Source organism: Daphnia pulex, chromosome 8, assembly GCF_021134715.1.
Source record: "Daphnia pulex isolate KAP4 chromosome 8, ASM2113471v1".
NCBI classification, from domain to species: Eukaryota; Metazoa; Arthropoda; class Branchiopoda; order Diplostraca; family Daphniidae; genus Daphnia; species Daphnia pulex.
Genome location: NC_060024.1, coordinates 5,601,320 through 5,624,542, shown reverse-complemented (window position 1 = coordinate 5,624,542; position 23,223 = coordinate 5,601,320). Strand labels below are relative to the sequence as shown.

Below are 23,223 nucleotides of genomic sequence, written 5' to 3'. Positions count from 1 at the left end.
TTTTTCGCGGGTATCAATCCTTTTCATTGGCATATTCCCCTTCAATTTAAGACAAACATCGGGAGTCTTCATTTACCGTCCCTAAAACAATTGCGTGTAAAGACCCAATTTGATAGAATCCTCTTGCTTTTGCGTGAAATGTGGCATCCAAGTGTACCTTGACGGGATTCAGTAATGCGGGCAATGTTTCTACGTTTGCGAAACATTTAGTTTCTGCGTCAATTTAATAGAACAAAATTTAATAGAACATAGAAATCAGTATTGACGTTTTAAACAAAATATTTCATTCAATTTACTTATATCTTTCATTTGTGTTTATCAGCTCCTCGAAATGTTGTGCATTACAATGGATTTCCGCAATATTTTGTTAGCGGACACGTTACATTATACTGCGGAAGAAAACAAATTGAGCCAGTGGACGGCCTTGAAATAACCAAAGATTCAACATATAAATGGCATGAAGAGATGTGTTGGTGCTCGCAGCTTGTGCGCGGCACCACTTCGTGACTGATATTTTCTGATTAGGAACTGACGATTTTCATGATTGTGGTAGCCGTTAGCCGACAATATTTCTTGCTCATTTTTCGTTAAACTTGCTCTGCATCTTCTAGTGGTAGTATAAGTACAACATCGATACCTAAAGTATTTTGAATAATGAAAGATTATAATGTTGTTCCACTAAGAAAACAGAAAAATATGATTTAACACGGATTACCCACTATGTTTAATAATTAAATTAAATATAGAACTTATTGGGAATCATTCATGGCCTACGCTTGTAACCATGTTCAATTACTATTCTATGAAGCCATTCATCAGAGAATCAGGCGGACCAGGGATGCGTCAATACCTATACGTGCCTTTCAAATGGAGCAGTCCTGCTATACCATATCATACGACGTTATGGTACGGGTGTATCTTACCAGGCTAGGGCAATTGGGCTTGTTTAAGTCTCACTAGGTGAACGATTACTAGCTTCAAGTCCCATTATAACCGTGGCCACACCCGGGGGTGTCTAAAATTGCAAGGCAACTGAACGACACACTATGAACAAGGTTTTAAACATGGAGAGCCAAGAAATAAAAGGAAACATTGGGAAAATTAAATTTGAAAATTAACTAATGAAGATAAGGTAAACAAAATATATGCTTCCGAACGCTCGCCTCTTGAATATGGGTTAAACTCACGGGGTAAAGGGTAATGGTGGACGAGGGGTTGGATAACACCCGGAGTTGATGGGGTGTTATAAATAAGTTTTAAATAATAATTTGCAGAAAATGAAAGATTAATTCAGAATTCTTGACAGAAACGAGGGCAAATGTGACATTCGAATTACAGGGTGGGGCAAGATCTGGGTTTAATCAATTCTTACATTTAGAAACAGTAGCAATTCCTTGAAAGAAAATTTATATTTCTGAAGATAATATATATCTTGGTAATATAAATTACTTTCTATGCTAGTACGTTTTGTTTAAATCTTAAATTGGTCTATGTAACCAACTTAATATTTGTAGGACTTCTGGCAGATGATTCTTTGAAGGACCTCGACTTGCCAGCTGAAGAAAAGCGAAAATTTCGTGTAAATTGCAGGAATTTTTATATCGCCGTGACTGATCATTTTCAGGCGAGATTTGACTTTGATGATCCCTACTTTCAATATTGTCATCTTGAACTCCCGGAAAATGTCCGTAAAGCTGACCCAAAGCTCTTTTCCTCCATTTCCAACAAGATTTCACTTGTTAAAAGGCATACAATCTCTTGCAGAAAGGAAGTGGAGACAAAATGCACTGTTTAACAAGTCCAATTTCAATACCGATGTTGCGAGAATGTTTGTCGAAGACTACTGGAAAATTGTTTTGAATTTGGAGAAAGGAAAAACCGAAGAAAAAAGTTTTCAAATTTAGCTTCTTGCATTAAGCTCCTTTTACTACAACCTTGCAGCAATGCTTCCAGCGAAAGAGCTTTCAGTGTGATGTGTAGTATCGAGACTAAAAGAACCGAAACGGGTTATGCAACGTAACCATAGCCAGTCTCATGAGAATAAAAAAACTGAATGAAATCTGAAGATGTGTCAGCTGACACAGCTTTGATTGATCAATGATGTCTTAGTCCAATATGTAGAAAACTAAAGGCTAATGCGACAATCTTTCATCAGTCTCAGGAGTAAGCCAGTCGAGATTAAACTAGACTATTAACGAATAAACTTGTCATACCGCCATGTGAAAATTCTGATTAATTCCACTGATACTTGAGATATTTTTCTCAACAATACTGATCATTTCATTTTTTAATTCTTTTGAGTGACTAATATCCTTAAACTAAGAATATTTGTTGATTTCTAATGTGATGTTTTTGTGATTGTTTCATGCGGCGCATTCATTTCAGTAAACAAAAGTACAAAGATTTTCTTGTTTTTTTATTGAAAAGTAACGACTAAGGTTTATAAATTTAGAACAGTTATTGAAAAATCTACAGTAAAATTTAGGGATTTAGAAAAAAAATACATTTAGGGATTTTTCTGGGTATTTTTGGGGGGAGGGGGAGGTGTGGGTTGGGTCCCTAGACTGACAACCTTCTAGGTGAGCCCCTTCTCAAAAAGTGGCAGCCCTGATTAAAAAAACACCCTTTTTATAACTATTATTAGAAAAATCTATCAAGAAAAACAAAAGTTCGACAGATTTAAGTTGTTGTCCAAGACGTTTACAAGAAAGGGGTATGTCAACGCAGAAAAATTAGACATAGCATCGAATTAAGTTTCAATGAACTGGTCCGTGTGGTTTTCGTTCTTATGTGGCCACATACACATTGGTCTAGATCAGTGTATTTATAACCAGCCACAGGCAAGCGAAAACAGTCGGGAAACTTCGAATGGCTCCAGGAAATCGGCCTATCGCGCGGACACGTGAAAACAGCTGAGTTTGAGCGGTGGGCTTCTGATGGATACTGTTGCCACATTAAATAAAAAAAAGAGTAATTAGATAATGAACCTGTCAATATCTGGAACACTAATGTTCTTTGTTGCTAGCCACGTGATATGTCTTAGTTAGCAAGCAGAACACACAAATTCTGTGGTATTTAAACTATATCGACCTTCCTTGGTAATTTTGGAAATGATTACCAAGGAATGTCGATTCGATTCGCTGCTGTAATTACTGATGATAACAGCTATTTTGTAAGACCACAGCTAAGCAAAATGAGATTTACAGCTGAACAAGACTTATTATAACAATCGGTGTGCACGCAAAGTCACAAAGAGGAATTTTTTACGAAGTAAATATGTCATTTGACCTGTTTTACACTCAGTGAACGTATATCCGTGAATAATATTTTTGTGTGCGTTCAAGAAACGTAAATAAATCCCAGTATCGAATTAATATTCATTGGAAGTGATTTTGTCGATAAATATCAAATCACTAAAATCCAAGCCAATTAAGTTTTTTAATTATTACAATCTGCAAGTTTAAATATATTATTCTATGCATCAACAATTTGTTTAGGTTTTGCAAATAATTTTTATTTCCTTCAATACAAGAGCAAAACTGAAACGTATTCCTTGTTAGTGTTTTATGAAAAATTTTATTAATTGAACATATTTTGTTCATACTAGTTGCGGCTGTTTTGAACGATTTTGGAAAATCTTGGGATTTGTCAGAAAATTTATTTACTGATGTGATTGGTGATGGTAAATCAATTTTAAAAAACAGTTACTTAATAAACAAATCAATTTGATCAATGTAATCAATGTTATATTTGGCATATCATTCTATGTTGTGGCTATGTCTTACCACGAAGCAAGTGGCAAGATATCTGTGGAGTTTTCTGTTCAACTAGTGGTGAAATAATTTCTATGGCAGCACAAATATAACACTCACTAACAGATAAGATGTGTCTCCACAGAAGACGAAGAAATTGCAGAATCTACATCTAGCTCAACATAGGTTGTTGAGCCATTCTTTTGGATGTGAATAACTGGTCCACGCTGACCATAAAAGTCAGCTAGATTTTTAAAAGACACTTTTACACAGAGATGAAGAATAGAAGGACAGAAGTCATAGTCTGCGAGAAAAAAATTACAATTACTTGTTGCTTTGATTGTAGTTTTAACCTTTTTTATTATCCGATTTTTTGTGATATTTTTGTTATTTTCTGTAGAAACAGGCACTGTTTTGATGGTAGTTGATGAAAGTACTTCCTTGTTAACGCTTACCGATGAAATAGTTGACAGTATATATTCAATGTTACAACTTCAGTAGTCTGAGTGGATGAGGACCGAAAAATCATCTAATTTGAATATTATTTCAATAATTAATTGTAAAATTGAAATTAATTTACATAAAACTTACAAGTACATCATTACAGTATTTGATCTGGGCGGAACTTTATCCCTTCAGTTTAAAATCCTTCGTCATCGTTCTAAGATTCGTTCACTTTACTGTGGAACCAACACGGATACCATCTACACCAACAATATCACTTTCCTAAAACTGCAATTCACTATTCGCGTTAACGAACGTAAGCAACATAGCAGTATCATAATAGCGTCCAATTATGATAAGGGAACGACAAGAGTTGAAACGAGCTTCACAAGAACTTGAGCTTTCATGGGCGCGCTCGCTCATTTTGTGAGCTTTGAGCTCTTTAAAAAAGTGCACGCTTGGCTTGAGCTTCTGCTTCATGAACGGAAGCTCACCACCTGCTACGCCATCAAACCAAAAGTTTAAGTTGTTACAGAAATTAGGCAATTCGGCTCTTCCCTAGCAAGACAAGTTTTCTGCTATCGACAAACAATTAATACAGGGTTGTAGATCTTTTCATGTTGGTCATTTTTAATATATGGTTTAGGGTGTGTGAAGACAAGTCTATAGGTTGAAGGTGGAAAGCTGTCTGGTGTGTACTCTGGCTAATACTTGCTTACAGATTAGTGATTAACTTGTATTTAACAATTTAAAAAAAGTTGTTACCTTGTGAGTAAATCTTACTATTATATCAGTTTTCTGTGAAGAATTCACACATTTTCTTAATTTGAAGCCAGAGAATCTTCAAATTGGAAGTATTAAGAGACTAATCTGAATGACGTCAAAAAAGCTAACAGCTTCTAGAAGTTTACAAACTAAAAATCTTGTGGTCGCTGAAGGCGGTGTTGATAGATTTGATTATAGAACTGTAACTTTAAAGAGTAATCATGACTCTGGCAGTGAAAAGTAAAGAAAATTCATTCACATTCGGCTAGTGATCTATTGATCTATTGACTGTGTCAGTTGAATGTTGTCGACTGACTTTGACTTTTTTGTTTCTTTTGTAACTCTTCGAGGAGTGGCGCTGATCACTGATCCTGAATTGAGTGATCAACTGATTCCTTTACAATTTCAGCAGCGAGTTCAGTGGGAATGACTGTAGGCTAACGAGACAATGGCCAGTACTTATGCGGGACATTCATGTGTGAAAAGAGTTATTGAGCTGCCAACCAAATTCTTTCAGTTAATCGAGCTTAAGAAAAATGGTAAAGGGTTTCTTGTTTAGTTTTTTAAGTTTTATCTGTCACCAGGAACTCTGTGTTTAATAGAAGACATATGGAAGTATTTCACTTTCTTTCATCTGGGTCTTGAATGGTAACTGAACATTACATTGGATGTTTTTGTACATTATAATTATAACTTTAAGCACCCTGAATCTCTATAAGAATTCAATTTTCTCTGGTCTGAAAAAGTAAATGACCACAAGAACAAAAAACTGACAAGTCACACTTGGCTTTCGTCTTTTGTGCAAACCCTCGTCGGTTCACTCGACTCCATACTTCTAAATAGAAGACGATTCCTACCCCAGAACTGCCTCACGCCTCCTCAAAAGAGACATGGCTTAATTAATGCTACATTTGTCTGCAAGAGAAAACACAACATCGCTGATCTCATTGCCTCACTTGGGTGCAATTTTCTTGCAATAACTGAGACTTGGCTCAATGTCACCCACGATGACCACATCCTAAGGTCGGCATGCCCCCTGGCTACACATCAATAGGCCTACATGTTCCTCGTTCTGTTGCCACCAGGAAAAGGGGCGGTGGCGTCGGGCTAATTTTCAATATTGGACAACACAATCGAAGTGCCAAAGTTTTTGGTGATATTCAAAAGCGCCTTGGCAAACTGTTCATCATAAACAATGAGACCAGATGTAATTCGTACTACAATGCCCTGAAACGAGTCAATCATTTTATCAACAAGAAGCGTTCCGCGCTTAAAGCTCTTTTTGAAGTCTATGGTATTCAGTATTTTCTCACGGCAGAAGAAGAACTGGTGCGTGAATACGTGAAGATGATGAAACCTATTGTCAGAAGCTCTGGATGTCCTTCAAGCGGATGTGAAGGTTTCGATCGTATATTTCTTGCCAGCGTTGACCGTTCTTTTAAAACAATTGAGATGCTGCTTGACGATCCCTCATCAGCGTAAAGATTTCGTAATTCAAGAATCGCTTCCAAGACTGTTTTGAGGACGGGGAAATTATTTTAGCAGCGATTTTGCATCCTCACTTCAAAAACAAATAAATTTTGGAGGAAGATAGAGAGACAAAGACACAGCTACTTATAAATTCCTTTAAGTCAAGAAAACAAGATCCAGTGCGCAGTACGCAAGTGAGGTAGATGTAGATCAATATAAATATAATTAGTAAATTTGATAACAATCATTGTGTTTTTCTATCACAGCAACAATAACAAACAAGAAGCAATAGCAGATGTCAGTGTATCTCAAAACAGCGTCTTCAGCCTAAGAAGAAAAAAAAAGAAAAGGTATTTCTTTAAGACCTTGTTTGGATCCAGGTGATGCTGATTTGGATAATTAGGTTGATCTGTATTTTTCGGATACATCATCAAAACTTTTAAGCCTGAAGAAATATCCGATTTAAAAAAAGCGCTTTCTAAAATACAACGCAGCACTACCGTCCTCCGCAACTGTGGAACGTTTGTTCAGCCTTGCCGGACGGATCTTTGTACCACCGAGAAATGGGTTGTCGGATCAACATTTCAAAAAACTTTTGTTTCTGTAAGCAAATAAACATTTCTAACTCAAATTGAATTAGATTTGAAACATTTCAACGTTTTTATTTAATTTTATTAACAATATAATTCAAAACTACCGTTGAACAACTACTGCTACCGCGGTAGAACCGTACCACGATTAATTTTAATTTGTTGAAGTTAACGCTACCGCGGTAGCCTTAACTTCCACAAGAGCAGGATTCTCTTCATAAAAATGTCTTACATCCCCTTCGAGAATTTGTTTTCCTTCTTGGACGCAAAATCACTGAGAAAATAAGAAAAATCATGGGCTGCACCAAATACGTTTCATTAACCGTTATGTCATGACGACGAGTTTGCGGTGCTGTGCATTTTTTATTTGCTCATTTGGCGACAATTTCACCAAGAATATTTTTTATAATAATCTCTTTTTTTTAATCTTTATATTTTTTTCTTTACAGAGAGCGAAGTTATTGGAAAAATACAATAAAACGAGAAGTGATAAAAAAATTAATTTTAAAACAAATAAATAACATTGTATTTTTTACCCCCATTGGATGTGCCAAGATGTTATCTGAAATGTATGGATTTCATTTCTACAATTCAAATTTAATGTCAAAAATTGTCCGCGCAAAATACGAGTTATATTTATCTACAAAGTAATTTACAATAAATAAACTAATATTAATTTTTATTCAAATTAAGAATATTGATGAAAAGGGACAGAAGTGTTTTGAAAAGTCAATTGCAAGTGCGATATATGCTTTTTTAACTTCTTACAGAAACAACGTTAATGAATTTAACAAAAAACAACTAGTGAGAGGGTTTTTGGCGTATAAAAGGACTCTTAACGTTGAAGTTAATGTTAATTTTAATTTTAATCTTATACCTTTAACTTTTTAATAACATTAATCGTATTGACGTGTCTTTACAGAAATTGAAATCTAATCTGGCTAGATCTGAAGCAGAATTATTAGCAGAAAGGGTAAAAGCCTTTTGTTGTACTGATATATTTTGAGGATACTATATTTTGGTTTTTTTGTGTAGGCAAATCATAAAATTTTAATTGAGGAAATGCTAAACCCCAAAGTCAGGCAAGGCGATCATGATCAATTTAAAAATCAAGACTCAACGAGACCAGTAATACCAATAAATATTATTATACTAAACCTATATTTTGATAACATCTATCTAAATATTTATAGGAAAGTTCAATGAGCTCAAGTACCGTTGAAAATGTTGATTTTAAAAGCATTGGTGGCAGATGAAAGTTGTTTTTCAGATGACGGAATGGCAGATGAAGGTGAAACAACATGGGTAATAAATGAGTATTAAAAATTAAATAACACAGATGTTAACATTCTTTTAAAATTATAGTCAAGTGAAACAGTCGATTCCCAGTCCAAGGATAAAGTCAGCGATGATGAAAGCAACATTGAAGAGGTAATAAATTGAATATAAATATCTAAATAAAAATAAGCATGCATAATCATTTTTTTTCAATAGCAGTCATGTGATAATTCTACTGGTTTTGTAAAGCTGCAGTTAAGTGAAAAAGTCAATAACCAATCCGTGGATGAAGAAAGCGAGCCTGAAAGCAACATTGAAGAGGTTATTTAATTGAAATAAATATCTAATAACAAGCAAGCATGCATAATTATTTTATTTCCATAACAGTCATCTGAAAATTCAACTAGTATCGTAAAACAGTTAAGTGAAAAAATCAATAACCAATCCATGGATGAAGAAAGCGAGCCTGAAAGCAACATTGAAGGGGTAATTCAATTGAATATAAATATCTAATAACAAGTCAGCATGCATGATTATTTTATTTCCATAACAGTCATCTGAAGATTCAACTATTATCGTAAATGAAAAAGTGACACCTAAAAAGAACATTGGTGAAAGAGCTGTTGATGGTTTGGATAAAGAAAAAAAATGACGAGAGAGAGGTAAAAATATTAAGTAATAACATTTATTAAACAGTAACTAATTAGTATTTTTCTATACAATTTGCATTCATTAATAATACAAATTTTATTTTACAGATGAAATTCCTACAATAAATCCAAATAATTTTCATTCTGGGGTAACGTGGTCCATTACAGATCTATGAAAATTCTCAAAAAGTTATCGAAAAATTCCTCTGGGAGTTCTGCAACATGAACTAAAACGATTGTTCAAGCTTGAACAAACACTCAAAAAGGCAACATTCAATGGAATTTGAGAATTCTTTTTCGAAACATAATTCCATAGCGACAAAATTGGCTACGCCTGACATCAAAGAAGCATTGCGCTTGATGAAATCTACCGTTTTTGGGATAAAGCAATTCGAAGTTTTATTGGATCCAGAACTGTTAGTATATATGTCATAAATTATTTTTATTTTTTATAATAATTCAACAGCTAAAGATTCTTTTATTTCCCTACCTAAATTTGCACCTTCGCAGAATGGAAACCAACAAACACGAAACATCTACTTTTAGAGTAAAATACCAGAGAAGGTTATTCTCAGTTGTTACCCTCGAATACAGTGTGTCTTTCTCTCTGATGTATTTTTTTTTACTTGTTAAAGGTATCAGTGTTCATGTGCACGAACATGCTGCAAACATTTGAAAAAGATAAAAATAAAGAATTGGCAGCTGCGAAAGCGAAAATATTGAGCTGCAAAGGAAAAAGGAAGATTTGACTAAGAAGACGGGTGAGCTGCGAAGGAAAAACGAAGAGCTCCAAAAGAGAAACCACGAGCTGAGGGCACTCTAAAGGAAAATGGATGAGTTTCGTCTAAGATGTTAGAGGGTGATGCCGATTTGAGGGTGTGAGTTACAGGAAGTGTTGAGCAATTTGTTCTTAAAATTGAAAAGAATTGTCCTGGTTGGTACACGCTTAATTTTCTTTTCTTTCATTAGGAACCAGTGTGATGCACCATTAAAAGAATGTTATTTATCGTAAAAAGACCCACGAAGTTTGAAACGCCACATCAAGGATAAACATCGTAATATCAATGATCCGACAATCATCAATCCCGTTGCAGAACTTTTGCGTTCTAAAAGAATTTCGTCCCGGAAAGTCCCCGCAAAATTTCCTTCCTCAAAATCTCCTCCCAGCAAGATTGTTTAAAAATATTTTTTTATAAAATTAAGTCACGCAATAATTTTCATTATAGTCTAGGGTCATTGATGAAAATTCCAACGAACCATTGAGGGATCTTAGTCACAAATTTTGAGCGAAAATTAGGCGAATTACAAATCAAAGAGTTCGCTCTCATAAAAATGAAAATGTTCCTTTTGAAAAAATGAGCTTATTAAATGGGAAATTAAGGCGAGAGAAAGCGAGAGACAGCGACCTGTCGATGGGAGAGTGGGTCGTGTTCTGCCGATTCTAGAACAAAGGAAGACCCGAAGAGGGGTGTTGAAATTGGGGTAGAGAGAAGACAGAAAATAAATTAGGGGGTGCAACATTGCCACATAAATTTGGGAGAGAAATGAATATACAATATAGGGCTACTCGACATCTTTTTTTACATTTGTTTCCATCTGGCAACTGAGCCGTCGTCTTATCATCTGCTATAGAGCCTCAGGCATTTGCCTCACTTTGTCTGGGTGGGTTTTGGATGGGGGTGGGTGGTGAGAGTATGTGATTGGTCGGATCGGATGGTCAGACATAGCGGGACGCAATGCCTGAGGCTCTCTAGCAGATGATAAGTATCTGCATCAATTTTAACTTAACTTTTTTTCAAATCAAATTTGATAATTTTTTCACTTTTTAAATTTCTCGCCACCAAGAGGCGCAACCTTCGATTTTGTCGCGCTTGGTCTTGAAAAATAGTTTTTTCTTATCACAACATGTTCTGATAGATAAATCAGCCAATCAACGCATTTTAATATGCTCAAAAATTTTTTGTGATTATACGGTCAAGCGGACTTTTAAAAAATTCAAATTTTAGCGCCAGGCGAACGTGCCATTTTTTTTTTTTTTTTTTTTTTCAAAATCACTCCACTTTTTTTTATTTTGATGAATAAAAAAACCTAGTGGCGATCAAATCCGTGAGATGGTTGCCACAGGTTTTTGTCGTTTTCATATGGAATCACCCATAGGTTTTTTTTTAATATTTGCGTAAGCCTTAAAAAACGCTCAAGTGTAGCCTAGGCTTAAGCTTTACGTATAGAAACTTGCAGCCACGACTATATATGAGACTTTCGCCCGTACCCTTACTACTACTATATTTCTGCTAAAAATAACTTTTTTTTCTAGAATTATTGAATACACTTAAAGTGGTGTAAATTTCTTGCATTTTATGGAAAGAATGTATATTTCAATATTTATCACATGATCAATGATATATCCATAATTCCATACTATTAAAAATCATATCACATTGGATAAAATGTAAAATCAATAAAACATTATGTCAATCCAATGTCGAAAATGTGACTTAGCCTACATGCCAAAATGAAATTGAAGTCTCAAATCAACATTATTAAAATCAAATCAAACGATACCTGGGGGGATGTGATGGCCTATGTAATCCAATGTGGGTATTTTAACAAAGAACTTTCATAAAACATCTTGTCGGTATACTTATTATATACATTGTCCATGAGCACAAAAAGGCTCCTTTAGGCGGTCATAGCAAACACGTATAAAGGTGTGCTGGTTGATGCCCACCGCTTGTATACACTTTCACTTGGAATATCACTCAACAATTGAATAGTTATAAGTGAGGAAGCGATTTTTGCGGTGTTCACTCTCAATCGACAGTATTCCTATCATATAGCCCCGCTGTTCTCAAAAATATGAGACGGTCTACGTTTGCGAAAGGTCGACCCGTCGCATTGATGACGGTGTTAAGTGTGGGCTGCACGCTATTCTTTTTTCGCTACTGTTACCTTGAGTCTTCTGAACTGAACATCAGTAATTACATCAGTCAGTCCTTATTTCAAGCATCAATTTGTGATATAGGTATTTCTCATATTCATTATTATTTGGTTATAGAATAACTAGCTATATTTAAAATAAAATGTATTCACTCACATGAAGACTACATAAATTCGGCGAAATCGGCGTTGGAACAGGACGATCCGTGCATTTTAAGGATACTTCGTGAAAAATTTTTGTTTCCACCGTCTCAAAACAGACTTCACCTGTACGATCCAAGGAATCATAATCCTTCTCAGGGCCAAGCTGATGTTATCTTGGATGTTCTGAAAGACCAAGTAATAAAGCCTATACAGATACAGCAACGAATAACTTTAAAAGCCTTCGCTTGAATGATAAATTTTCAAATGCTTATTGAATCACTAAATATCGTTCAAATAGAAAAACGGTTTCTTTGTCGAATGCGGAGCGTTGGACGGTGAACTGCGATCCAATACTTTGTACATGGAGCTCGATTTGGAATGGCAAGGAGTTTTAATCGAAGGCGATCCCAAAAATTACAAGAAAGTACTGGAAAAAAACCGTCGAGTTTGGACTGTTCCGGCTTGTCTCAGTACTTCGCCCTATCCAAAGTATGAATTACTCCTTATATAATTGGAAATACCTTTATAACTGTTTCGAAATGATTTGAATAATGTTTTATATCAATGCGCAATTTGTATATGAAGGACGGTAGTGTACAATCAAGCGTTCAACTTGGGCCGCATTTCGCAGAATGAAACAATCGACGAGAAACGGGAAGAAAGCGTCCGCGTTCAATGTTTCCCTTTTTTCTCCATTCTTTCGGCTCTCGATCGGACGCAAATCGATTATTTCAGTTTGGACATAGAAGATGACGAATTTGCCGTACTAAAAACCATTCCGTGGGATTGAGTTGATATCAAGGTAAAAAATGCTGTCTGTCCCATTCCAGATTTATTTCAAATGCCAATAATTATTATTTATTTGCTCACTTCTTTTCTGCGTGCGTCGCTGTCATTATTAGACTTTGTCAGTGGAAATCGCACATGACCTAGAGGATAAAAAAACAATCAGAGCTTACATGGAGCAGAAGGGATACGAAATTGTCGCACCATATCCTGAGGAAGGGGACACCGTGGGAAATGACTTCATTTTCAAGAAGCGTCACTATAGTGACGCATAGAATGATTTTGCTTATTCGAAAGAGCAACTTATATTCCAATAAGCCCAACAAGTTTTCTTGTAACTATTTTCAATTGTTCGTGAACAAGATGCTTATGATAGCTAATGCCTTTTGATCGGCACTGTTTTACTTAAATACGATGTATAAATTTTTCAGTTGTTTATTGTGATGTGTCTAAAAAAATTAATAAATTCAATACGTTCAACGACAAACATAACCTATATAGTTGGCACTATGATAAAATTTGCCAATACATGGTCGATTTTGAATTTTTCTAATTTGAATTTTATGTTATCTACCATGGAGTTCTTGAACACTCGTCAAAACTATTTTTGATCTACAGTACCTTTTTGCGTCCTTGTAGTTGGAATGATATATGCTGTGCAATAATTAGGTCCAGCCAAATTATCGGATTTTTTATATCTCATCGTCAGTTCACCGTGAATATCCTCGGGACTGGATGAAATGTATAATTTACAAACACAGACCAATTTTGATGATGATGATAATGATCAATCAGCTTCTCTTCCAGGCACACCGATATTCATAAGTCGATGCTAGCTACCCAGCGCATTGAATCCCAAGCGCGCGTAGTTGAAACTGAGTTTATGCCTTCAGGTTAATAGCCTTGTGTGTATAGAATTTCCATGGGAACCTTGGTAAGTTTCCTATAATCACCACCTCAGTCACGCATGGAAGTTTCTTTAGGGGGTAAATGACCCAATGCTTTTATTCATCTGTCAGAAAATATTACATAGGGATGCAGATAAACTTCTTGACTCTATTTTTATACTGTCTATAATTCTTTCATACTTCGCACGTTTGACGTTGGAGAGATGCAACAACGAAATGAATTAATTGGAATTTAAATTTTCTTTGACAAACATTTTCAGAAAACTTTTCTTTCTTATTACTATACAGATGAAAGAAGGTAAAATTATTTTTACTAAGTTCAATGACCCTTCTGCACCGCTTGCTGCCTTGCAAAAGGAAAGGATATACTAGCAAACAGAATTACAAGATGATCAACAACAAATTCTATTTTACTATCGAATTTTTTAAATTGCGCGCAGAAGAAAATTTTTAACAAATGAAATTTTTTTAGTTTGTTATTATAAAGTCGACTATTTATTAGCAGCATGATAAAATAAAATGATCATCAGACAACGGAAAACATACATTTATACAGCCCGATTAATCGAGGCACAATTCATATTCTATGTATCTTTTGATGCGCTCGACAGCCACGAATTTCACAGTTTCGTTTCTTCAGATTTTTCGACATTTACTTGACCATCCGATTGCGTGGCACTGGACACGAAAACTGGGTTGATTGCTTCTCCATTAGATTCTTCTTTACAGACGTCCTGTTGATCTTCTTCTGCCAGCTGTATTGTAAAAAAGTTTATTAATCAAATTAAGAATCACTAATTTATTGTGGGAATTTTGGATTTTACTTACGTAATCATCGCCGACTTGAAACCTTAAGAACTGTTATTAAAATCGAAAAAATAAAATTGTAATTAATTTTACTTTGCGGTATTTTTTGCATCACATTTTGCTCAAATTAATTATTATTACTTCTTTCATATTCTTGGGTAAAAACCAATAAATCGTTTCTCCTGTATTGCAAATGAGTCCCGGATTGAGTTTCCTCGGATCCTGCAGTCCGGTGATGGCGCTGACTATCAATCCAACTATAATCACCGTAAAGCACCCCACGGTTGAGTACCACATGTACGAAAGATGATAAATTGAAAGCGGCTCTTCTTCCCTATAAAGTAATGAATTCATTTATTTATTTTGATAGCGAATAATTTAACACATTGAACGTTACGTTTGTGCTTGAGGCGATGCCATCGTTGACGACATCCATCTACCTAATTCGGCAAGTGTTGCGTCGAAAGTTTCGTTAATTACACGACACCCTTCAATAGAGTAAGGCTTGGTTTCTAATTTAAGGAAACCATGGGCTTTGGCAACTTGTGTCCCGATTCCAATCCACAACATAACACCCAGACCGGACAATATGCCCACTCCGGCTCCCTATAAACATTTTCACAATTAAAATTATGAATCCAAATTATATTCAGAAATAACTGTTTTGAGATTCAATTGAGAATTCACTTAGAAATAATTCAAACTCACGATAGCGTTGGCCCAGGGGAAAAAGATTCCCAGAGTAAAGACACCAAGGAGAGGTCCGCCAATAATTCCAAAAATACTCAGCGCAGCCTTTATGAATTTAAAAAAAAAATGTACTTATAGAATTTCTGATTATATAACAATATTTTTTAAAGTTTACTTCTAAGACGTTGCCAAGCTGGGAAGCCACGAAGACCAACCCAAAGCAGAGAAGTCCAAATCCCATGGCTAAACCTTTAGAGACATTGGTAGCGCGCGCGTCGGTCATTCCCGTGCAACAGAAAGGTCGCACGAAATCTTCCAAACAAATAGCTGCCAAAGAGTTGAGACCGCTAGACACAGTACTACAGAAAAATGTGTCAAAGTAATAAACAAAACACATATCAGTTGTATAAAAAATAATAGTAATAATAATAAAAGTTTACCTCAGAGCGCCACTGAAAATTCCAGCAACAAATAATCCGGGAACACCTGGTATGTGACCCAAAGTGTCCATTACAAATAATGGGAATAGCTGTGCCGGGTTGTCAACGTACTAAAATAATTATATCAAAATATTTTTAACATTTAAAAAATATTTCATTCGAATAGATTAACTATGAAGAATTCGATACCTTTGCTGACAGAGGATCGCAATCGGCGTATTTAGCAAAAATGACCATGCCTCCGTAACAGCAGACCGCAAGAAGGACGAACAATCCGACGAGGTTGATCCAAACGGCGCTATTAAAAATAAATCAATCAATCAATCAAATAAATCAAAATGACTTTGAAAATTATTTACTCACTCTCTTGCTTGTTTCATTGTGGAAACTGTAAGGTACCGTTGCACTTGAGACTGATTCACTCCATAAATGGTAATCCTTGCATTCAAAAATAAATCTGTTATTTTTAATGAATTGGATTATTATTAATTAGCATCCAAATAAACTCACCAGGTGAAATATCCACCAACAACCAAAGACCACACTGAGTGCCGCTTACCAGGATTAACGTCAAAACTTTTTTCATTCCACACAAAAAATTACTACAAAAATTATTTCACTTGCAAATTAAATTTTACAGAAATATCCTACTCGGAAAATTCGACTCTCCCGGTTGCCTGATTGGCATTCCAAACCGTAGACAAGCCACCAACGTCGACGTGTCCCTTAGCAACAACCTATAACTCCAAGTATCAAGAGTGCGTCAAACAAAAATATTTAAAACAAAATTGGGTGATGTTGGAGAAGTATAACCCCCGCTATATAATACCTACCGCTATCATCGCACCATACATAATAATAACTTGCAATGTGTCGGTCCACATAACAGCTTTCATTCCTCCCTGTAAAATAATAAATAATATAGATGTAGAAGCATTCAAGAAATGAATTAGCATTATACTTACAACCACAGTGTAGAAGATGCACACGACAAAAATGGCAGTGACTGAGACGTAAACATTTATTCCTGTCACTGTGGATTTTTAAAGAAGCCATAAAAGCCATTGATTTTTATTTCAACTTCATTCACATCATCACACGAATTTCAATTTGGATGAAAAAGATTTATACCTTGACTAAGCGCAAGTGCGGGAGCATAGACGACAACAGACATGTAAAGACTCTAAAATAATTGAATAAAAGAGCAATACTGGTGATGAATAAAATATACAAAATGTATCATCTGTTCTCTATTTCGAGATGATGGAGATCTCTTACCATTTGAATTGTAAATGTCGCCGAACCCAAACAGCGGATCACTTTATGGAAGCGCAGTTCCAAGTACTGTCATATCAAATTGAAAAATTTGAATCGTTATTAACATAATTAAGATAAGAAATTAAGGACAATCCCAGTGTTTCACCTCATACGCTGAAGTGACTTGAAGCTTATAGAATATGGGGAGATATAAATAATTTGTCGCTGGCATGACTATTAATATAATAAAAATGAAATCAGGAGACAAAATTGAATAAGATTTCATGTAGGCTACTAGCTAAAAAGAAACAATATAAATTATACCAACCGATAAAATAAGATGCGCCAATCAACCAGTACATCGTTCCAAACTGATACACTTCAGCTGGTGTCCCCAGAAGTGTGATAGCTGACATAAAGCTAAAAAAAAAGCGCAAAACAATTATTCTTCCAGAAAAACATGGAAGCAGAGGAATAACAAATCAGGTTCACCTGGCAATTAGCGACATGGCGACGGGGAATGTCGACATACTCCTACCAGCCATCAGAAATTCGGATGTGGTGCTCTGCTTTCCTCCGGCACTGGAAATTATTAATTGTTGATCAATTAATTCGACAAGTTGGCATACATTTTTGGAAAAATATCGGATAGGTTTTTGGTAATAGTTATACCATGCATAATATACACCAATGATGGCCGAAACAGACAGCATAGCAGCGAACACCAAGTAGTCCGGCCATCCAAACCTCGAAATCAGCGTCTCGGGGTCTTCGATAACCGTCGTCATTTTCAGGAGTGCTGATTTATTACAATAATATTTAAATGATTTAAATAAATAATACGCATAGAAGCACCGAGAAGCACGGGGCTTGGATATTATAATCAAATGATTATAATATGGGACTATTGGTCAAAATTACACGAAATTAAACGCAACAAAGGTTTTGGATAGCATAGGACATCATTGAAAATTTTATAAACAATAAATTTATCGTCTACTTACTTCTGCTGTTATTCCGTTATTCTGTATTTAAACGAAATTCAAACGAAACTATGTATAAACTTATGGGTGAGTTTTTCGAGTCTGCTGTTGTGTGATCGACAGTCAATACGGAACTGTAACCGGGTCCCATCCGATTTCGTAGCAGGCCGGTATAACATTCGACATTTCCCCATTGAAACTGGCGCGGCGTGACTATCCTTACACACTCCAATAAATTCATCGACAGAAAACAATAAGACGGACGGCAATCAAAGATACACGAGTAAACGGTATACGCGCGAACCCTAAGAAATAATTCTAAATCCGAATAATTGATAAAGCTATTTTCTCCTGCTATTGAACATTTTCTTCTTTATCCTTTACCAACGCCAGATGAATTAATGTGTCCATGTGTGTTTTGTCTGTGACTTTCAAAGCCAAACAACAGCACACCCCATACAGAATTTACGGCCATTAATTAAACACGGCAAGAGGAAATACAGAAACGCAAGATATCCATTGTTCACGATTGATTGTTATTTGTATTGTGTCTCGCGGGTTTCCTGCAACGTACATTACACAAATATTTTGAAAATCTTGAACTGGTCAAAGCATATCACATGGATAAATTCTTATTTCAAAAAAGAAAAATTTATTTGGTCGAAGTTACGCGGGAAATTAGTCTGATTCAAATTTCAAATTTTTAAAAAAATCAGCAAGTCTTTCCTATTCGCCACCGAATGCTGCTGCTATCTGGGGGCGTGTTTTCCACTCTATTTGTGCTCCGATGGCTGAGGCTGCAGTGATCTTTCAAAAGATAAAAAAAAAATGTTTTTAGTTTTTTTTTTGTTTTTTTCCAGTTTTTTGGAAAAACCATCAAAAGGGTCACTCATAGAAAGGCGATTGAGTTCATCGTTCGGGTGTGAAAACTTGGAAAGGGCGAGATATTTGATCAAAGCGAATATAGCGCGGCAATTGGGAGGGAGAGGTGGAGTGACGTAAATTTTGAATCATTTTGGCTGATCGGCGGCGGGAAGTTGAAGAAACAGTCAGTGACTGGCTTCTTTTCGCTAGTTAAACATCTCTGCCCAGAAGGCAACAGCTGTTATCATTACTTCAGTGTTCAGTTCAACACTGCTGTGTCAGTTTGTATTAACTCTGCAAAATCTATGGGGAAAAGTTTCAACAGTGCAACACTTGAGAATTAATCCAGTGAATTCATTTGAAACCGACATGCCGAAGGCAAAATTGTGTGCTCGGTTTTATTACGCTTTATTTCTTTATTCGAGTTCCATTTTCCTTGGAGGACATTATTCACATGCTGCTGACGTGTTGAATTCCGGCTCAACGCCCGTCGGATGGCCGGCGGCCCAGTTCCGAGAAGAAATGGTTAGTTGACTTATCTTCAATTTTACCAATGTTTTTTCTAGCAGCTGCCTATCATTAAAAAATAATTTTGTTTAAAGGAACAAATGAAATTTGCATACAAAGAATGCGTGAGCGAATTGCGCCAACAGAGTCTGTCCATCCAGAGATTACAAGATCTCGTGGAAACCCAAGGCGGAATGATAAAAGAACTGGAAGGAATTACCAGTCAACAGCAGAAAGAGATTGAAAAGCTGGCCCTGATAACGGGCAGCAATCTAACTAAACAATCTCCTCCCGGGCATGTGAGTAGCAGCAGTTCGCCGAGGCCGTCAGATGACGCAACTGGACAGAGCACGCCCGATCAAACCAACAGCATTTTAAAATCTTGCGATGAAATTCGATCCCATCAACAGTCGCCAGGCTTATCTCACATAAGTGGTCCTCGCTGGATCGATCCTGACGGTCATGGCGGGGACGGCCCCGTCCAGGTTTTCTGTGACCTGTCAACCGGTAAAAATTTGTATACATTTTAAACCTTTTTAAATAATTATTTATTTATTTTTTATTATTTAAATAATTCTATTAGGAGCGACTATAATTTCTCACGATAGTGAAAATATGGTAAAAGTCTCGTCCTGTTCCAGTCCCGGATGTTTCAAACGGCCCGTACGTTACCACAATGTCACCGTCAATCAAATGGTTGCCCTGACACGGATCTCGGCTATATGCCAACAGCAGCTTAAAGTATACCCATCAATTTCTAATTGAAAATTATTTTTTAAATTATATTAGAGCTCTTTAATTATCCGTTAAAAATAGTATGATCCGTGCACGGAAGATTCGTTCACCAGGAAGCGAGCGTATGCCGGAACTAGTTCGTCGTGGTGGACGAATCGGAACGGTGTCCAGCGTTTCAATTGGCCAGTCAAAGTGAAAAACGACGCTGGCGTTGTGATGAATGATGTCAATTTAATCAACAATCTTCAAGATCTACCCGTAATTGAATTGAATTTCGGGCCTGAATTTGGAGTGTCAGGATTATGCTCGAGCCAATTTCAATTGGGGAAACTCATTTGCTATGGGCGTAGTCCAGCAGCGACTCCAGGTAGAAATTAAAATTTATTTTCTCTTTATTTGATTGCAATAAAATAATATTGGTAGTTAGGATAAAAATTATAAGCTGATTAATGCTAAGATACCTGCTAAAATACTATTAACTACAACAATCTCATGTACCAAGGATTTAATGTAGGAAACTGAGTATTAACCTAATTGCTACAAAGCAGCTTATAGATTGCTGATTGATTACTATTAGAAAATAAAAGTGAGTACCGTAGAGATTTTAATTTTGGCTGATTTTTTATTCGCAGAAATTTCGCATTCAAGAGACTCACAAAAAGGTGCGGAAATTCCAGCCTCTCGTGGTGGTCATCCTTCGAGGGTAAATCATTTCCAACTCAACCTTCTGATTTTTATACTTGCACTAGGCCTATATTTCAAATTTTTATTTGTTTTATTACTCAATAATATAGAACGAATCAAAGTCATCGAAACGATCGCGATACCGTTCCAGTTCTAGAAATTCACAAGTAATTAACTCGAATTCTTTTTTGAACATCAAATTCATTCAAATTAACCCCCACAAATTATTTACTCAATTTTAGACAGGCCCGGTAGAACCAGCAGCTGGGTTGTCTAACGCAGGTATAAATCACTAACTTAAAATTGAATCAACTCAAAAATTATTCAACCAAAATTGAATCAACTGAAAGCGAAGTTCTTCCTAGTATTAAAAATATTTATGTATTCGAATGAAATCCAAATTAATTAATTACAATTAAATTTAATTGATTCAACATTTTTGCTTCAGGCTGTACTTTCGATCTGCTGGAGAGTTCTCCACAGTATCCGCCTCATTTGATCGACGAGAACAACAACATTATCCAGCCGGTTCTTCAAGGCCGATCCCGGATCATCACGCTGGGCATCGACGAGCAGATAACGATCGGCTGTCTGGGCAACCGCCACGACAAACCGGCCAGCAACAACACGCTGAAAGTCACCGGCCGGCAGCTGAACGAGGCCGTCTGCACGATCAACTCGACTCTCCGGGTCAACCAAGCCGAGCTGTCCTACTCCCAGCTGGGGTGCACCAATCAGAACAAGGAGATCCTCAGAGAGGACGGACCTTGCGCCGACGGGCGGGGAATTTTGGTCCGGGTCGGCTGGAACGTGGATTCCCATTTCATCCCCCTGTACGAAACCTGTCACGATAAAATCGGTTTGGTTAATTATTATTCGACGCACAACATCATCGGCCGGTCGGTTGACGCCGACGATAAATCCAACACCCGACCGAGTTTCCGCCAGTCCGGATACTATCCGGGCCTGGACGTCAACGGGGCTTTCGGCCAGCCGCAGCAGAACAAAACCATCAGCCGAGTTGTCGGGGGTTCGCCAATTCTGCTGGCCAAATATTTCAACCAGAAGAAGAACTTTTTCTTAGCCAGAGGCCATCTGGCACCCGACGGCGATTTCATCGACGCCGGCAGCCAAGACGCTACTTAGTTAGTATACCCTTATATACTATCACCAATAATTGAATTAACTTTGAAAATTTTTGATTGACTATTCTAGTTACTATTTGAATATGGCGCCACAGTGGCAATCGTTCAACGGTGGAAACTGGAAGTGAGTGAAATTCAAAAGATAATTTAATTAAATCAATTAACTTCCATCAAAATTTGAATTATTTATTAAGCGTGCTGGAATCGGCGGTGCGGAAAATGGCCACTACGCGGGATCTCGACCTGATCGTCCACACTGGAACGTTCGGGACGATGACGTTGACGGACGTCAACGGTCATCAGCAGCCGCTTTACTTGACGTTCGACAAGAACAACAATGGCGTCATCCCCGTGCCGAAATATTACTGGAAATTGATTCACGATCCCGTCGCCGAAACTGCCACGGCCGTTCTGGGCTTCAATGATCCGCATATGGAGCGAATCTTGCCGGGAGACATTCTCTGCCCGGACGTTTGCAGTCAGATTCCTTGGATTCATTCGCTCAATTGGAAGATCAATGACATTTCCAAAGGTTACATGTTCTGCTGCACGGCGGAGGAACTCCACAAGGCCATTTCTTTCGCTCCCAATCTCATTGCCCCGTTGTTTCTCTGAAATTTGAATCGAATCTGACTGGGGGAAACTGTTAATTCGATTGCATTTAATGAAACCATGACGCTTCAATATAAAATTATGTTGACCATTTAATTAATAACCTCTTATTATTATTATTTATTCTGATTTAATTTATTATTTTTTATTATAAGATTTTAGCTCTATTTGATAAATGGGGGAAATATTTAAAAGGTAAACACATCCACGACTCGCACCGAATTCATGAACCCACGATTTTTCCATTCCGCTATGGGACCAGAAATTTAAAAAAAAATACAAGCGTCTTCAGTTTTTTTTATACGGTTTGTTTGTTTTGTATGGCGCGCCGAATCCATCACAAAAAAAAAATTACAAAAAAAAAAAAACGCTACCGCCATCTAGCGGTCAAATTTGGAAACTACCCCTAAAAATTTTTTTTCTCACAAGAACACTACTCACAATTCACTGTGCTGGTTATTTCAAATTTCCTTGGCGTTTCTCGTACAAAATCCTTATATAAATGAAGTGAAATGGTTAAGCAGATTACCCGGGTTGAATTACAACATCTTGTAGGTTAGTAAATAATGTTGCAAAATCTTTTCATTCAGTTAAAAGCGGATAGTTGAAACCGGTGCGTATTGTGAAACAGCCAACAGACACACGTGAAAAGAAAGAAGAAAATAACAACCCAAAAATCGTTTGACTTTATATTTGATTGAGCGAGATGACGACTTGTGTCGATCGATCGGGCAGTCCCGCTCAAACTGGTCGTCTGTCCTCTTCCATCCGATTC

General features: G+C 36.6%; 3 protein-coding genes across 5 annotated transcripts; 2 read left to right on the top strand and 1 right to left on the bottom strand.

Annotated features, from left to right (window-relative positions):
- Positions 1-11,685: 11,685 nt before the first annotated feature.
- LOC124199410 (protein Star-like) lies at positions 11,686-13,303 on the top strand. Its single transcript, XM_046595215.1, has 5 exons — positions 11,686-11,971; positions 12,050-12,225; positions 12,329-12,519; positions 12,616-12,832; positions 12,933-13,303. The coding sequence occupies exons 1-4, from the start codon at positions 11,806-11,808 to the stop codon at positions 12,818-12,820; spliced, it is 738 nt and encodes a 245-aa protein (XP_046451171.1). The 5' UTR covers positions 11,686-11,805; the 3' UTR covers positions 12,821-12,832; positions 12,933-13,303.
- A 906-nt stretch (positions 13,304-14,209) lies between these two features.
- Positions 14,210-18,057, bottom strand: LOC124199409 (sodium-coupled monocarboxylate transporter 1-like). Of its 2 annotated transcripts, none has more exons than XM_046595213.1 (20): positions 17,923-18,057; positions 17,591-17,720; positions 17,411-17,500; positions 17,247-17,338; positions 17,085-17,152; positions 16,940-17,005; positions 16,793-16,844; positions 16,627-16,694; positions 16,495-16,563; positions 16,313-16,398; positions 16,172-16,237; positions 16,025-16,099; positions 15,851-15,959; positions 15,662-15,771; positions 15,397-15,580; positions 15,240-15,326; positions 14,929-15,137; positions 14,673-14,865; positions 14,553-14,582; positions 14,210-14,479 (listed from the first exon to the last, which is right to left on the bottom strand). In XM_046595213.1, exons 2-20 carry the CDS (start codon positions 17,704-17,706, stop codon positions 14,345-14,347), a joined length of 1,905 nt encoding a protein of 634 aa, XP_046451169.1. In that variant the 5' UTR covers positions 17,707-17,720; positions 17,923-18,057; the 3' UTR covers positions 14,210-14,344. The 2 variants fall into 2 exon arrangements, with proteins under 2 accessions (XP_046451169.1, XP_046451168.1); XM_046595212.1 differs by having other exon boundaries at positions 17,591-17,717; positions 17,923-18,055.
- A 730-nt stretch (positions 18,058-18,787) lies between these two features.
- LOC124199406 lies at positions 18,788-22,544 on the top strand. 2 transcript variants are annotated; one of them, XM_046595209.1, is made up of 10 exons: positions 18,788-19,290; positions 19,368-19,779; positions 19,856-20,013; positions 20,089-20,374; positions 20,640-20,710; positions 20,802-20,858; positions 20,934-20,973; positions 21,140-21,836; positions 21,907-21,960; positions 22,031-22,544. In XM_046595209.1, exons 1-10 carry the CDS (start codon positions 19,135-19,137, stop codon positions 22,449-22,451), a joined length of 2,352 nt encoding a protein of 783 aa, XP_046451165.1. In that variant the 5' UTR covers positions 18,788-19,134; the 3' UTR covers positions 22,452-22,544. The 2 variants fall into 2 exon arrangements, with proteins under 2 accessions (XP_046451165.1, XP_046451166.1); XM_046595210.1 differs by having other exon boundaries at positions 18,825-19,290; positions 20,089-20,352; positions 20,690-20,710.
- Positions 22,545-23,223: the final 679 nt, after the last annotated feature.

What these genes read in the sequence shown, in the direction of transcription:
- LOC124199406 (XM_046595209.1), top strand. Translation starts at nt 19,135, where the DNA reads ATGCCGAAGGCAAAATTGTGTGCTCGGTTTTATTACGCTTTATTTCTT. An exon ending in TAGTCCAGCAGCGACTCCAG is followed by an intron (nt 20,375 to 20,639) that starts GTAGAAATTAAA and finishes TTTTATTCGCAG; the next exon opens with AAATTTCGCATTCAAGAGAC. An exon ending in CCAGTTCTAGAAATTCACAA is followed by an intron (nt 20,859 to 20,933) that starts GTAATTAACTCG and finishes ACTCAATTTTAG; the next exon opens with ACAGGCCCGGTAGAACCAGC.
- LOC124199410 (XM_046595215.1), top strand. Translation starts at nt 11,806, where the DNA reads ATGAGACGGTCTACGTTTGCGAAAGGTCGACCCGTCGCATTGATGACG. An exon ending in AGCATCAATTTGTGATATAG is followed by an intron (nt 11,972 to 12,049) that starts GTATTTCTCATA and finishes ACTCACATGAAG; the next exon opens with ACTACATAAATTCGGCGAAA. An exon ending in TGGATGTTCTGAAAGACCAA is followed by an intron (nt 12,226 to 12,328) that starts GTAATAAAGCCT and finishes TCGTTCAAATAG; the next exon opens with AAAAACGGTTTCTTTGTCGA.
- LOC124199409 (XM_046595213.1), bottom strand. Translation starts at nt 17,706, where the DNA reads ATGACGACGGTTATCGAAGACCCCGAGACGCTGATTTCGAGGTTTGGA. An exon ending in CGACATTTACAATTCAAATG is followed by an intron (nt 16,845 to 16,939) that starts GTAAGAGATCTC and finishes CAATTATTTTAG; the next exon opens with AGTCTTTACATGTCTGTTGT. An exon ending in GCATCGCCTCAAGCACAAAC is followed by an intron (nt 14,866 to 14,928) that starts GTAACGTTCAAT and finishes ATTACTTTATAG; the next exon opens with GGAAGAAGAGCCGCTTTCAA.